The following is a 14640-nucleotide window of genomic DNA, read 5'->3' as shown; positions in this document are numbered from 1 at the left end:
TTGCAATATAATGATGGAAAAGTGAAAGCCAAAGCCATAGGCCAAGATGTTATTCAAGCTAAAAAGATTCCGAGAGGAAACTAGGTGGATTAATGATTAGCTAGTGTCAAATTTGAAGTTTTAAGAGTTGGAAGTGATAGGGAACCTGGGTACCCACAACAGGAAAGAATGAGTTAGAAGAAATTCACTCAACACATTGAAGAAAAAGATCAACAACATCACAGCTTCAGATGGTCAAAAAGCAAAACTCCAGACCATAGCATTGATTGAGAGTTTGGAAAAAGCTGGAGAGAGAGAGAGAGGTTGGGCTGGAACTGTGAGAGGATAAACTGGTCAATTGGCAGGCTTGTACACTGTTCAGAAATAAGAATGAAATAACTTGCATCTTCACAGTGTTTGTCACAACCTCAGGATGTCCGAAAGCATTGCACATCCATCAAAGTACTTTTGAAGTGTGGGCGTGCTGCAATGTCGGGAAATGTGGAGCCAATTTGTGCAGTGTAAGGTTACACAACAGCCACGTAATAAATGACCAATTGATCTGTTTTAGAAACACTGGTCGAGGGTTAAATAATGGCCAGCGAACTGGGGAAACATTTGTGGATCTTCGAGCATGGTATCATTCACATGCACCTCAGAGGGCCTCTGTTTAACATTTCATCTGAAAGACAGCACCTCTAACAGTGTAACATCCCCTCAGTACTGTACTGGACTGCCGGTTGAGATTATGTGCTTACATGTCTGAAGTTGGGTTTGACCTCAACGTTTTCTAACATACAGTCGAGAGGGCGACTATTGAGACGAGAAGTATGAGAGTGGAAAATTCAGTAAGTCTTCTGTAACTTTCCTGCCTTTACTGTTGCAAAGTAGGGAGGCAAGTTTCAGAACTTCCCTCAGGAGGTTAAATGGGTTGGCTGACATATTCGCTGAATGTACATGGTTTGTCGAAGACATTAATGTAGTATAAGGGGTTAATAATTATGGTAACGAGTTAGTGATGTGTATCATAATGTAATAGTGACATCACCAGTCATGTGCTAGAGATGCTGTAGAGCAATGGAACAGTCTGTATTCAAGACAGATGTACCTACCTTGTAGCTTATCTTGTCTATTGTGTTAATGAAGTAGTTTGCAGTAATCCATCTGAGTCAGACCAGAGCTACTTATGGTAAGACCTTCCCAGGATATATTAGGCCACAAGACCAACACACTGAACAATTAAGCTAGATGACCTTCCGTCATTGCCTGCTTAACTTAAATCTCAAAGCAGAACGCTGTTTTATATTTTTCTGTCCTGTATATGGCCTTCCTGACTAAGCAAATCTTTTTGTCCCAATTAGCACAGAACTTGGGAGTATTTCATTCTGTCCACTCCCGGCTATTTGGGAGCTGTAGAGAAGGGGCCCAACCTCATTTAGTCCTTATAGCTGGAAAGAAAGAATTTGCAATTATACGGTGTCTTATATCTTTTAGGACATCCCAATATACTTCTCAGGCAATGAACTAAATTATCTGACAGAGAAAGGAATACTGTAAGTCATAAACCGGCTGTATTCAAACTTAGGTTCGAGAGGTAAAAGGGTCTTAAAGGAAATGGCTGCTGAGATATTGGTTTTAATTTTCCAAAATCCCCTAGATTCTGGAAAGGTCCCATCAGATGGGAAAATAGCAAATGGAATGCCTCTATTCAAGAAAGGAGGAAGAGTGAAAGCAGGAAACTACTGATCAGTCAGGCTAACAACTGTCACAGGGAAATGCTGGAATCTATTATTAAGGAAGTGATAGCAGCGCACTCAGAAATTCTCAGTGCCATCAGGCAAACTCAACATGATTTTGTGAAATGGAAATCATGGTTGACTAATTTATTAGAGTTCTTTGAGGAGTAAGAAGCAACACTAATGAAGGGGAACTTATAGATGTGGTGTACTTGGATTTCCAAAAGGCATTTGACAAACATAGAAACTAGGAGCAGGAGTAGGCCATTCGGCCCATTGTGCCTGCTCTGCCATTCAATGTGATCATGGCTGATCCTCTACCTCAACACCATATTCCCGCTTACTCTCCTTACCCCTTGATACCCCTAATATCCAAAAATTTAGCAATTTCTTTCTTGAATATACTCAGTGATCCAGCCTCCACAGCCTTCTCTGTGGGAGAGAATTCCATAGGTTGACCACCCTCTGAGTGAAGAAATGTTTCCTCATCTCAGCCCTAAATGGCCTGTCCTGTATCCTGAGACTGTGGCCCCTGGTTCTAGACTCCCCGACTATCCAGTCTGTCTGGATCTGTTAGAATTTTATACTTTTCAATCAGATCCCCTCTTGTTCTTCTAAACTCTAGTGAATACAGGCCCAGTTGAACCAATCTCTTCTCATACAACAGTCCTGCCATCCCCGGTATCAGCCTAGTGAATCTTCGCTGCACTCCCTCTATGGCAAGTATATCCTTTCTTAGGTAGGGAGACCAAAACTGCACGCAATACTCTAGGTGTGGTCTCACCAAGGCCCTGTATTACTGCAGTAAGACATCCCTACCTCTGAACTCAAATCCTCTTGCAATGAAGGCCAACATAGCATTTGCCTTCCTAATTGCTTGCTGCACCTGCCTGTTTACTTTCATTGACTGGTGTACAAAGACACCCAGATCCCTTTGTATATCCACATTTCCCAATATGTCACCATTTAAATAATACTCTGTCTTTCTGTTTATCACACCGAAGGTTATAAATTCACATTTATCTACTGCATCTGCCATATGTTTGCTCACACACATAACTTGTCTAAGTCACCCTGAAGCCTCCTTGCATCCTCCTCACCATTCACAACCCCACCCAGTTTTGTGTCATCAGCAAACTTGGAAATATTGCATTTGGTTCCCTCATCCAAGTAATTTATATATATGGTGAATAGCTGGGACACAAGCACTGATCCCTGTGGTAGACCACTAGTCACTGCCTGCCACCCGGAAAAAGATCCTTTTATTCCCATTCTCTGTTTCCAGTCTGTCAACCAATTAACAATCCGTGCCAGTATATTACCCCTAATCCCATGTGCTTTAATTCTGCCCACTAGCCTCTTATGTGGGACCTTATCAAAAGCCTTCTTGAAATCCAAATACTCCACATCCACTGGTTCTCCCTTATCTATTCTACTAGTTATATCCTCAAAAACTCCAATAGATTAATTAAGCATGATTCCCCTTTCATAAACCATGCTGACTTTGTCTAATCCCGTTGGTGCTTTCCAAGTGTTCTGTTACCACATCTTTTATAATAGATTCCTCTATTCCCCACTACTGATGTTAGGCTAACTGGCCTGTAATTCTCTGTTTTTTTCTCTCCCTCTGTTGTTAAATAGTGCGGTTACATTTGCCACCGTCCAATCTGTAGGAACTACTCCAGAGTCTATAGAATTTTGGAAGATGATCACCTATGCATCCAATATTTCCAGGGTCACTTCCTTTAGTATCTGGGATGTAGATTATCAGGCCTGGGGGATTTTTCAGCCTTTAACCATGTTAATTTCTCTAGCACCATTTTTTTTACTAATACTGATTTTCTTCAATTCCTCCCTCTCACTGGACCCTTGGTTCCCTGACACTTGTGGGAAATTATTTGTGTCCTCTTTTGTGAAGACAGAACCAAAATATGTGTTGAATTTTTCTGCCATTTCTTTGTTCCCCATTATAATTTCCCCCATTTCTGCCTGTAAGGGAGCTACATTTGTCTTTGCTAATCGTTTTCTCTTCACACATTTATAGAAGATTTTACAGTCAGTTTTCATGTTCCTTGCAAGTTTACTCTCATGCTCCATTTTACCTTTCTTGATCAATCTTTTTGTCCACTTTTGCTGAATTCTAAAATGCTCCCAATCCTCAGGCTTGCTTCTTTTCCTGGCAATTTTATATGTCTCCTCTTTGGATCCAATACTACCCCTAATTTATTTTGTAAGCCATGGGTGAGCCACCTTTCCTGTTTTATTTTTGTGCCAGACAGGAATGAATAATTGTTGTAATTCATGCATTCGTTCCTTAAATATTAGCCATTGCCTATCCACTGTCAACCCTTTTAGTAAGGATCCCCAATCCATCATTGGCAACTCGCGCCTCAAACCCTCCAAGTTCCCTTTATTTAGATTCAGGGCCCTAGATTTGGATTCAACTTCTTCACTCTCCATCATAATGAACGATTTTATGGTTGAAACATTTTATGCTCGCTCTTTCCCAAGGAGCCCCAGAACAATAAGATTGTTACTTAAACTTTTCTCATTGCACAATACCCAGGCTAGGATTGCCTGCTGTTTAATTGGTTCCTCAACGTATTTGTCTAAAAAACCATCATGTACATACTCCAGGAAATCCTCCTCCACAGTATTATTGCTAGTTTGGTTAGTCCAATCTATGTGTAGATTAAAGTCACCCATGATTACAGTCGTATCCTTATTGCGTGCATCTCTAATTTCCTTCCCTTATGTCCCCATTACTGTTTGGGGGTCTACAGGCAACCCCCACTAACGTTTTCTGCCTCCTGGTGTTTCTTATCTCCACCCAAACAGATTCCATGTCATGATTTTCCCAGCCAATATCCTTCCCCACTATTGCATTGATTTCCTCCTTTACTAACAAAGCTTTCCCTATTTGTCTGTCCTTCCTAAATATTGAAAAGTCCTGGATGTTCAGTTCCTATCCTTGGTCACCCTGCAGCCATGTCTCCATAATTGCAACTATGTCATAACCATTTATATCTATTTGTGCTGTTAATTCACCTACCTTATTGTGAATGCACCATGCATTAAGATACAATGCCTTTATATTTGTATTTTTAACCTTGTTAGTCATCTTAGCTTTATTTTGCACTATGACCCCTTTTGTTTCTTGCCCTTGTTTTTTCCTGCCTTCCACTTTTGCCTCTTACTTTTTTGTCTTTTGTTGCTATCCTTGTTTCCCCCTCTGTCTCCCTGCTCAGGTTCCCATCTCCCTGTCATTCTAGTTTAAACAAGGTGCCGCACCAATGGTGACTACACAAAATAATAGCTGATGGGGTAGGGGGTAACATATTTGCACGGTTAGAGATTTGGCTAGTTAACAGGAAACAGAGGTAGGCATAGGGTTGGTGGAGTGGAGATCCACAGGGATCAACGCTGGGGCCTCAACTATTTACAATCTGTATCAATGATTTGGATGAAGGGATTGGATGGGTGGTTGCTAAATTTCCTGGTGACAAAGATAGGCAGGAAAGTAAGTGGTGAAGAGGACATAAGAGCCGGAATTTTCCAGCCCCGACGGGGTGGGTCCCGCTGCGGTGGATGTGTCAAGCCAGCCAAAAGCCCATTGACTTCTGCGGGACCGGAAGACCCCCCCCTCCCCACCACTGGGTGGTGTGGAAAATCCCACCCAAGGAGTCTGCAAAGGGACATAGGTAGGTTAAGTGAGTGGGCAAAAATTTGGCAGATGGGGTAAAATGTGGAAAAATGTGAACTTTTCCGTTTTGGCATGAAGAATAAAAAAGCAGCATTGTATTTAAATGGAGCGAGATTGCTAAACTCTGCGGCGGAGAGGGATCTGGGAGTCCTGGTACATGAAGCTATTCACAATATATATATTAATGATTTAGATGAGGGAACTAAATGTAATATCTCCAAATTTGCAGATGACACAGATTGCAGATGGGTGGGAGTGTGAGCTGTGAGGAGGATACAGAGATGTTTCAGTGTGATTTGGACAAGCTGAATGAGTGGGCAAATGCATGGCAGATGCAGTATAATGTGGATAAGTGTGAAGTTATCCACTTTGGTAGCAAAAACAGGAAGGCAACTTATTACCTGAATGGCTATGGATTGAGAGAGGGGAATGTGCAATGAGACCTCGGTGTCCTTGACACTGGTCGCTGAAGGTAAGCATGCAAGTGCAGCAGGCGGTAAAGAAGGCAAATGGTATGTTGGCCTTCATAGCCAGAGGATTCGAGGCAGGGATGTCTTGCTGCAGTTATACATGGCCTTGGTGAGACCACACTTGGAATATTGTTTGCAGTTTTGGTCTCCTTATCTGAGGAAGGATGTTCTTGCTATAGAGGGGGTGCAGCAAAGGTTTATCAGACTGATTCCTGGGATGGCAGGACTGACATATGAGAAGAGATTGAATCAGTTAGGATTATATTCGCTGGAGTTCAGAAGAATGAGGGGAGATCTCATAGAAACCTATAACATTCTAACAGGACTAGACAGAGTAGATGCAGGAAGGATGTTCCTGATGGTTGGGGAGTCCAGAACGAGGGGTCACAGTCTGGGGATATGGGATAGACTATTTAGGACTGAGATGAGGAGAAATTTCTTCACCCAGAGAGTGGTGAGCCTGTGGAATCGCTACCACAGGAAGTAGTTGAGGCCAAAACGCTGTATGTTTTCAAGAAGGAGTTAGATATAGCTCTTGGAGCGAAGGGGATCAAGGGATATGGGGAGAAAGCGGGAGCAGTTTATTGAGTTGGATGATCAGCCATGATCATAACGAATGGTGGAGCAGGCTCGAAGGGCCGAATGGCCTACTCCTGCTCCTAGTTTCTACGTTTCTGTGCTTCTATAAATCAAAAAAGTTGGTATGCAGGTACAGCAAGTAATGAGGAAGATAATTGGAATGCTGTAGTTTATTGCAAGGGGAATGGAATATATAATTAGGGATGTTTTGCTGCAGTTGTACAAGGCATTAATGACACCACATCTAAAGCGCTGTGCACAGTTCTGGTCTCCTTATTTAAGAAAGGACGTAGTTGCATGAGAAGCAGTTCGGAGAAGATTTGTGCAACTGATCCCTGGGATGAGGAGTTATCTTACAAAGAAAGGTTGGACAGATTGAGCCTGTAATTATTGGAGTTTAGAAGAATGAGAGGTGATCTTATTGAAACATATAAGGTCCTGAAGGAACTTGACAGGGTGGATTCTGAAAGGATGCTTCTCTTTGCGGGGAGATTAGAACTAGGGTACACAGTTTAAAAAAATATGGAGCAACCCATTTAAGGCGGAGATGAAGAGAATTTTTTTCTCTCAGTTGGTCATAAGCCTGTGGAATTCTCTCTCCCGTAGGGCTGTGGAGGCTGGGTCATTGAATATTTTTAAGGCTGAGTTAGATAAATTCTTGACTAACAAGGGAGTCAAAGAATATAGTGGTGCAGGCAGGAAAGTGGAGTTGAGGCCACAATCAGATCCACCATGATCTTATTCAATGGCAGAGCCAGCTTGAGGGGCCGAGGGGCCTACTCCTGCTCCTAATTCATATGTTTCCTTTATAAATCTTTATTTTTTATGCCAATGTTTTCTCACTAAACAAGGGGATTAGTTGAAAGGGATTCTTACAGAACCACGTGATAGAGCCATGCTTACATTTCAATTGGCAGACCAGTCACAATCTCATTGAATGATGGAACAGACTCGAGGGGCTCAATGGCTTCCTGCTGTTCATATGTTTCTATGTTCCCAATTTGTTCATTTATGCCAAATATGCAGAAAGGTACATGGACAATTTTCAGGAACAGTGTGGCAGGTAAATACTTCCTTTTCCATTTGTAATGTTAGTCCGTGAGTGGGGTAAGTGTGTGGTGGGAGGGTTAGGAGTTACCCTACACACGACTGTGCAGCAATGAAGCAGTTTACACATGCAACTCAAGTTGAGTACAGTTTACGGTAGGAAGGTTTTTGGTTCCTGATCTGTGCTGGGTTAGTGAGACAATAGTGGGATGTACATTTCAAGGACATTAAACGTAGGGATACAAGAGCAGGAGGAGGCCATTTAGCCCCTCAAACCTCTTCAGCCATTGAATGAAATAATGGCTAACATGTGACCTAATTCCGTATACCTATTTTTGATTCCTTCACCTTTTTGTTAACAGATTCGGTTAATTCCAGTTTTAAAATTAACCATTGATTTCTCATCAATTGTCTTTTGTGGAAGTGAATTCCAAACTTTTACCATCCTTTGTGTGTCGAAGTGTTTTTGAAACTCCTGGAAGTTCTGGCTCTAATGTTTAGACCATGCCCTCAAGTCCTAGATTCGCAAACCAGCAGAAATTGTTTCTCTCTATTTACCCTATCTGTTCCCTTAATATCTTACAAAGTTCAATCAAATAACCCTCTAACTTCTAAATTTCAGGGAATACAATCTCTGTATAATCTCTCCTTGTGATTTAATCCTTGCAGTCCAGGTATCACTCTGCTAAATCTATGCTGCCACTCCCCCGAATGTCAAGGGACAAGGGAGTAGGGAGGGTGTAGAAGGAATTCCTGATTGCCATCAACCTGGCTCCTGCTGTAAAATGTGCATGTGATATTGAATGATTACGCTAGGCTGTGATGCCATTCTCTAGCTGAATAGCTTGTCCCCATTCACTGTCTTGACTCATACACAAAGAAACAATACTTAGACGAGGTATTGGAGGACTGCTGGTCGTGGAAACACAAGGCAACAAGGACCATTCAGGGACAGAGGAGCCAAAAGTGGTGAATAAAATCACAGCGAGTGGTTGAAGTGAATAGTATAGATGCATTTAAAGGAAAGATAGATACACATACGAGGGAGAAGGAAATAGAGAGTTACAATGATGGATTTAGATGAGAAAAGATAGGAGGATTCTCACGAGGAACATATATATACTGGTTGGGTTGAATGGCCCATTTCTGTGCATATATATCCGTTGTATGTAATATCTCCATCCAATTCCCTGTATTTCTACATTCTTCTTTATTAGATGCTTCAATTATGCAGTACTCCATGGAGTACTGCTCACAGTCCTCCACAGAGTACTGCTCACAGCCCTCCACAGAGTACTGCTCACAGTCCTCCACAGAGTACTGTACAGATTAGGTCATGGAAAAATTGCCAGCAGTCTGGACAGCCTAGAGTATGGTCAATCCCCGGGGATGTCTAAATCCTTCTGCCCTGTAGAACATTTCAGATTACACATCTGCACTGCCACTTTCCCTGGTTGCAAAAAGATTTAATTTTTTTTGTAATTAGCAAGCTGTGCTCTCAGTACTTTATCTAAAGTCAGTTTTCTTTAATCACATCAACTTTGGGATGCACCACAGGAACATTGCTTCATTCACCAATCTCATGAAGTGCAAAATGTTCACTGGTCCCATATGATTTCTCTAATCCTTCCAATTGGTATTCAGCAGCTCTGCTGCATGGAAAATCATTCTGAAGATGCTATTGGGTGTGGGAAAGACAAGCAACTCTCAAAGGTGCAACAGCACTGAAAGGGCAAGGCTAAAAGTTCAGAACACCAAACCATAAAGCACCAACAATTGAAGATAACTGGCAAAAGAACAAGGGGGAAGATGAGGACTTATTTTGACGTAATGTGTTGTTATGATCTGGAATGCGTTGCCTGAAAGGACCGTGTAAGCAGATTCAACATACATGATCAAATTGGATACACATTTCAAAAGGAAACATTTGCAGGGCTATGGAGAAACAGCAGGGAAGTGGGACTAATTGGATATCTCTTTCAAAGAGTCGGTATAGGCACAATGGGCTGAAAGGCCTCCTTCTCTGTTGTAAGATCCTGAGACTCACTGGGTGGTTAGTGGGAAATGAGACAGACCTTTCTAGGACCTTGGTTCCTACCCAGCATAGGAAATAGGACCAAGTGAAGGCCATTCAGACCCTCAGACTTGCTCCACTATTCAACTAGACCATGGCTAATCTTCTACCTCAATGCCAGATTCCAGCACTATCCCCATATCCCTTGATAACTTTATTATCTAAAAATCTATCGATCTGTGTCTTGAATATACTCCGAGCCTCCAAAGCCCTCTGGGATAGAGAATTCCAAAGATTCACCATGTTCTGAGTGAAGAAGTTGAGTTAAAGTCTTCATATTGGTGGTTGTAATAATCTGAGAAGCTTTGAATTTTAAAGCAACACAATACTAGTCTGTTCTAGCCTTAAACTCGTTGCATAAAATTGGCCATAATTCGGTACAAATCACTGTAGTGCTAAAACTGGCAATCTCACTTAGGCAGGTTATAAAAAGGAATAAAATATAAATTCACAAAATCACAAAAGGTCTTCCATATTGATGAGAAACCAAACAGGCTGGGGCAAACCTATTGACCAGGCAAAGAAGAGTTTGAGCCATTCCTATCATTGTAGAAAGAACTGCAAGCAATGTGACAGTATGTTTGATGCTGAGATATGCGCTGATTGAGATAGGATAAAAGATTTGCCACGCCCCTAACCAAGCTGTTCCAGTACAGCTACAACACTGGCATCTACCTGGCTATGTGGAAAATTGCCCAGGTATGTCCTGTACACAAAAAGCAAGACAAATCCAACCCGGCCAATTAGCATTCCATCAGCCTCTCTCCATCATCAGTAAAGTAATGGAAGGGGTCATCAACAGTGCTATCAAGCACCCTGACTTGGAAATATATCGGCCGTTCCTTCACTGTAACTGGGTCAAAATCATGGAACTCCCTCCCTAACAGCACTGTGAGCATACCTACACCACATGTACCACAGTGGTTCAAGAAAGCAGCTCACCACCACCTTCTCAAGGGCAGCTAGGGATGGTCAATAAATGCTGGCCCAGCCAGCAAAGCCCACATACTGTGAATTAATCCAAAAAAAAAAATTGGCAGGCATTGCTTAATGGATATGCTTCCACTTTAAACAGGGGAGACTGGTGGCACCAAGGGTTGTTGTGGACCATTCACAGCGTTACGGAGTGTACGCTTGTTTTATGATTCACTAATTGCTGAATGATTGATCTCATTGGGGTCGCCAATTTGGACCTAGGGAAGGGTTGCTGAAGATCGCTGAACATCAGACCTTAAAGACGCCTGTGCACAAATGGCATGGGCCCACCCACTAACATGAGCTAAGCACATTTAGACATTTTTCTGAGACACTTGGTAAAATGGTTCATGATGGATTGGAAATGTTAAAAGGAGCAAGGCAATGGAATTTTGGCCAGTAGTCAATGAAGAGCTGTTTGTTTTTAATTTGGCTTTAATCACTCCCCGCATTGGCAACCATGCTTTTAGTTGCCTTGGCTCTAATCTCTGGAATTTGTTCCCTAAATCTCTCTTGCTCTCTAACTCTCTCCCCTCCTTTAAGATAATCCTAAAGTCTACCTCTCTGACCGGATGTCTCTATTCTGTGGCTTAGAGTCAACTTATTTTTACAGATAAAGCTCAAGTGCGCTGGGATGTTTTACTGCACTTGTCGGCGCCGGTCCCTCAGAACCAAGGATGACATCTGTCAGACTTGGTGAGACTTCAGATGACTTAGGAGCCCAATTCTTGATCCACATGTTCTTCCACAGTGGGGGTGACGTTGTTATGTAGGAGAGTGGAAATTGCCGTCCCGGGTTGGCTTCCTTCTCCTTCCTATGCCACCACCATCCCACCTCGCTGTCAAGTCGCTGACCCTTGAAGTGGCTTGCACCTTGATGGGGCAGGTGGTGCCATGTCGAGTGATCAGCAGCATTCTCCTCTCAGTCAGTGTTGTTCATGCCACCTTGCTTTAGGGCGACCTTGAGCATATCCTTATACCTTTTCCTTTGGCTGCCCTTTGAGCGTTGGCCAATGGAGAGCTCTGAGAAGAGAACCTGCCGAGGGAGACAGTTTTTGGGCATCTGGACACAATGGCTGGTCCATCAGAGTTGGTTCCGCAGGAGCAGGGCTTCAATGATGGTAAATGCAGCTTCATGGAGGATGCTCATGTTAGTTTGGCGGTCCTCCCATTTGATCCCCAGGTTTTGACACAAGCACCGCTGACGGAAGCTCTCAAGGATCTTAATGTGGCGTTGGTAGACAGTCCATGTTTTTCTGTAGTAGAGGAGGGCGGTCAACACAATGACCTTATAAACCAGAACCTTTGTTAACCTGCAAAGGTCCCTGTTGTCAAAGATACATTGGTGCAGCTTGGAGAAGGCAGCGCTGGCACAGTTGACTCAGAATTGGACTTCCTTATCGATGGTAGTCTCGTTGTTGCTTTTTGGCAAGGAGCGAGAGGAGGAGGTGGCAATGGAGGTTGGCAGGAAGGGGTATCGGAGAAGCAAGGAATGTCCACTTATTTCAAACGAATGCTATGCAGCAGCACAGGTACTCTAGATGCATTATGGCGATCCCCTTATTTAAGTACCTTCAGGAGGCTGGAGAAAGCTTAATGTATTGTTTCTGTACAAACCCCTACTGCCCTGTGGATTGGCCCAGATGCATTCTGCTGTTTTGAATGCCTCGGTTTTGTGTCTGATAATTCCACATTATTGGCTCCTGGCCTGTTTCCGTAGGGAAAACAAGTTTTTTCCTACAGGAATTGTGGGAAACCTGGAGTCTGTGTCTCATGAACCTCCTGCTGGTTCCATCATCCCCTTCCAGAGAATACCACGGGCTTCAGAGAAACCTAACAGAAAAAGGCCAAATACATTAAAATGGGATATTTCCCAGCCTTGATTGCTCTGGGAAGGTCATGGTGAGTCCCCTTCTCGATTTGCTTGGTGTTGCTGATGATCAAATGATGCAGATATTACAAGCTTCTGATCCCTGATTTGTGCTAATTGAAGGATTGATTGTGCCAAGCCTGACCCTTCCCATGATAGCACTGCAGTTAGACACAGAGGAGTAGTTTTTAAAGGGACAGTGGGCACAATGGGCATGATCCCCAATAAGGGCAGTGCAGCCAGGCCTCATTACAATAAACTGTCTCAGTGACCCACCCAAACCAATCAGATCTACTGGACAATTGGGCTGGGACTTATAAACCTAATTTAATTTCCATTTTAAAGTCATACATTCTGTTGCTGTTCTCACATTTCCATTACACATACCCTATTAGGGGCACTGTAGCATCACCTCTGGTAAGAGTGTATAATTACCGAGTGACATGTTTACATAGATATAAAAACAAAAAACTGCAGATGCTGGAAATCCAAAACAAAAACAGAATTACCTGGAAAAACTCAGCAGGTCTGGCAGCATCGGCGGAGAAGAAAAGAGTTGACGTTTCGAGTCCTCATGACCCTTCAACAGAACTGAGTAAAATTAGGAGAGGGGTGAAATATAAGCTGGTTTAAGGTGGGGGGAGGGTGGGGGGGAGAGAAGTGGGGTGGGGGGGGAGGTGTGGTTGCAGGGACAAGCAAGCAGTGATAGGAGCAGATAATCAAAAGATGTCACAGACAAAAGAACAACTCTTCACCACCTTCAACACCTCTTTGTTCTTTTGTCTGTGACATCTTTTGATTATCTGCTCCTATCACTGCTTGCTTGTCCATATAACACCCCCCCCCCCCTCCCCACTTCTCTCCCCCCACCCTCCCCCCACCTTAAACCAGCTTATATTTCACCCCTCTCCTAATTTTACTCAGTTCTGTTGAAGGGTCATGAGGACTCGAAACGTCAACTTTTTTCTTCTCCGCCGATGCTGCCAGACCTGCTGAGTTTTTCCAGGTAATTCTGTACATGTTTACATAGACAGCTTCTATTGTAAATATGGTTATAAGATATTATAATGGGAAAAGTTATCAAAACATGCACGTAAGATTTTTAACATGTCAATTAATAAGGATAGAAAACATGATTTCAAAACGGGGACTAAATTATGTTTGCACAACTTGACCCAATTATCCCTATCCATTACCCACCAAATCCTGCCCACCTATCAAATAGGCTTCAGGTGCCAAACGCATCCATGGCTTCCCATAGGCAACACTACAGACAAGTCCCTGAAGGTCATATCTTCATTATTCAACTTTTAATTCTTATTTCCTTTTTTAAAAATTAGTTAATGAGATATGGGCATCACTGGCAAGGCCAGCATTAATTGCCCTTGAGGTCTTGAGCTGCTAATAGTTTCTGTGGCCAAGGGACATCCACTCACAGCGCTGTTGGGGAGGGAGTTCTAGGATTTTGACTCAGCAATGAAGAAGGAACAGTGACACATTTCCAAGTTAGGACGGTGTGTAAGTTGGATGGGAACTTGGAGGTGGTGGTGTTCCCATGCATTTATCCTTCAGGCAGAAGAGACCGTAGGTTTGGAAGGTGCTGTTGAAATTTACCTGGTATATGCCACAAATTAAATTCAATAGCAAAATTAAATAATTTACTGCTAGCAGGCGATGATTACAGCAGACAAATTTTGTGAGAAGAGTTTGCTCAAATTATGTATGGCAAAGTCTACTTTCCAATTAATCCACTTTGAGGTCTCATCAGCATAATTCTTATACACCTAATGGAATAACAATTAAATGCTGTACTTTTTGTAGATAGCAGCACAACATTTTAATAAAAAACAAATGCCTTTTTAAAGTACTTTTAACTACATACTATTTTTCATATGAATATGAATACTTCAAGAATATGGAGTGCACATTAGCATAATCATTATGGATCAGCTCTTACCCAAAAAATAATGTTTCATTAAAGATACATGGTGTTATTAATGTGTAAATCAACCAGCAAATTCAGGGCATTAAGATTTACGCTTTGAGTTGTGAATTTCCAGAGCTTACTGATTGATTCATGCTACACTGTCATTTGCCTCAGACAAACAGCATCTCTCTTTTATTTATTCACACGATGCGGGCTTTGCTGGCTAGATCAGCATTTATAGCCCAGTCCTATTTGCCCTTGAGAAGGTGATGGTGAGCTG

At 42.5% G+C, this 14640-nt stretch overlaps 1 protein-coding gene across 1 annotated transcript in view; it reads right to left on the bottom strand.

Annotated features, from left to right (window-relative positions):
* Nucleotides 1–11626, bottom strand: part of LOC121269250 (transcription factor CP2-like protein 1) — a 204010-nt gene extending 192384 nt beyond the window's left edge. The window contains exon 1 of the mRNA XM_041173808.1: nucleotides 11544–11626. Within this exon, the coding sequence (XP_041029742.1) occupies nucleotides 11544–11626 (83 nt within the window). The remainder of the gene's footprint in view (nucleotides 1–11543) is intronic.
* Between the last annotated feature and the right edge of the window lie 3014 nt (nucleotides 11627–14640).

The sequence above is a fragment of the Carcharodon carcharias genome, chromosome 23 (genome assembly GCF_017639515.1).
Source record: "Carcharodon carcharias isolate sCarCar2 chromosome 23, sCarCar2.pri, whole genome shotgun sequence".
Lineage (NCBI taxonomy): Eukaryota > Metazoa > Chordata > Chondrichthyes > Lamniformes > Lamnidae > Carcharodon > Carcharodon carcharias.
Note: the sequence above shows the minus strand (reverse complement) of the source record. Positions and strands in the feature narration are given on the sequence as shown.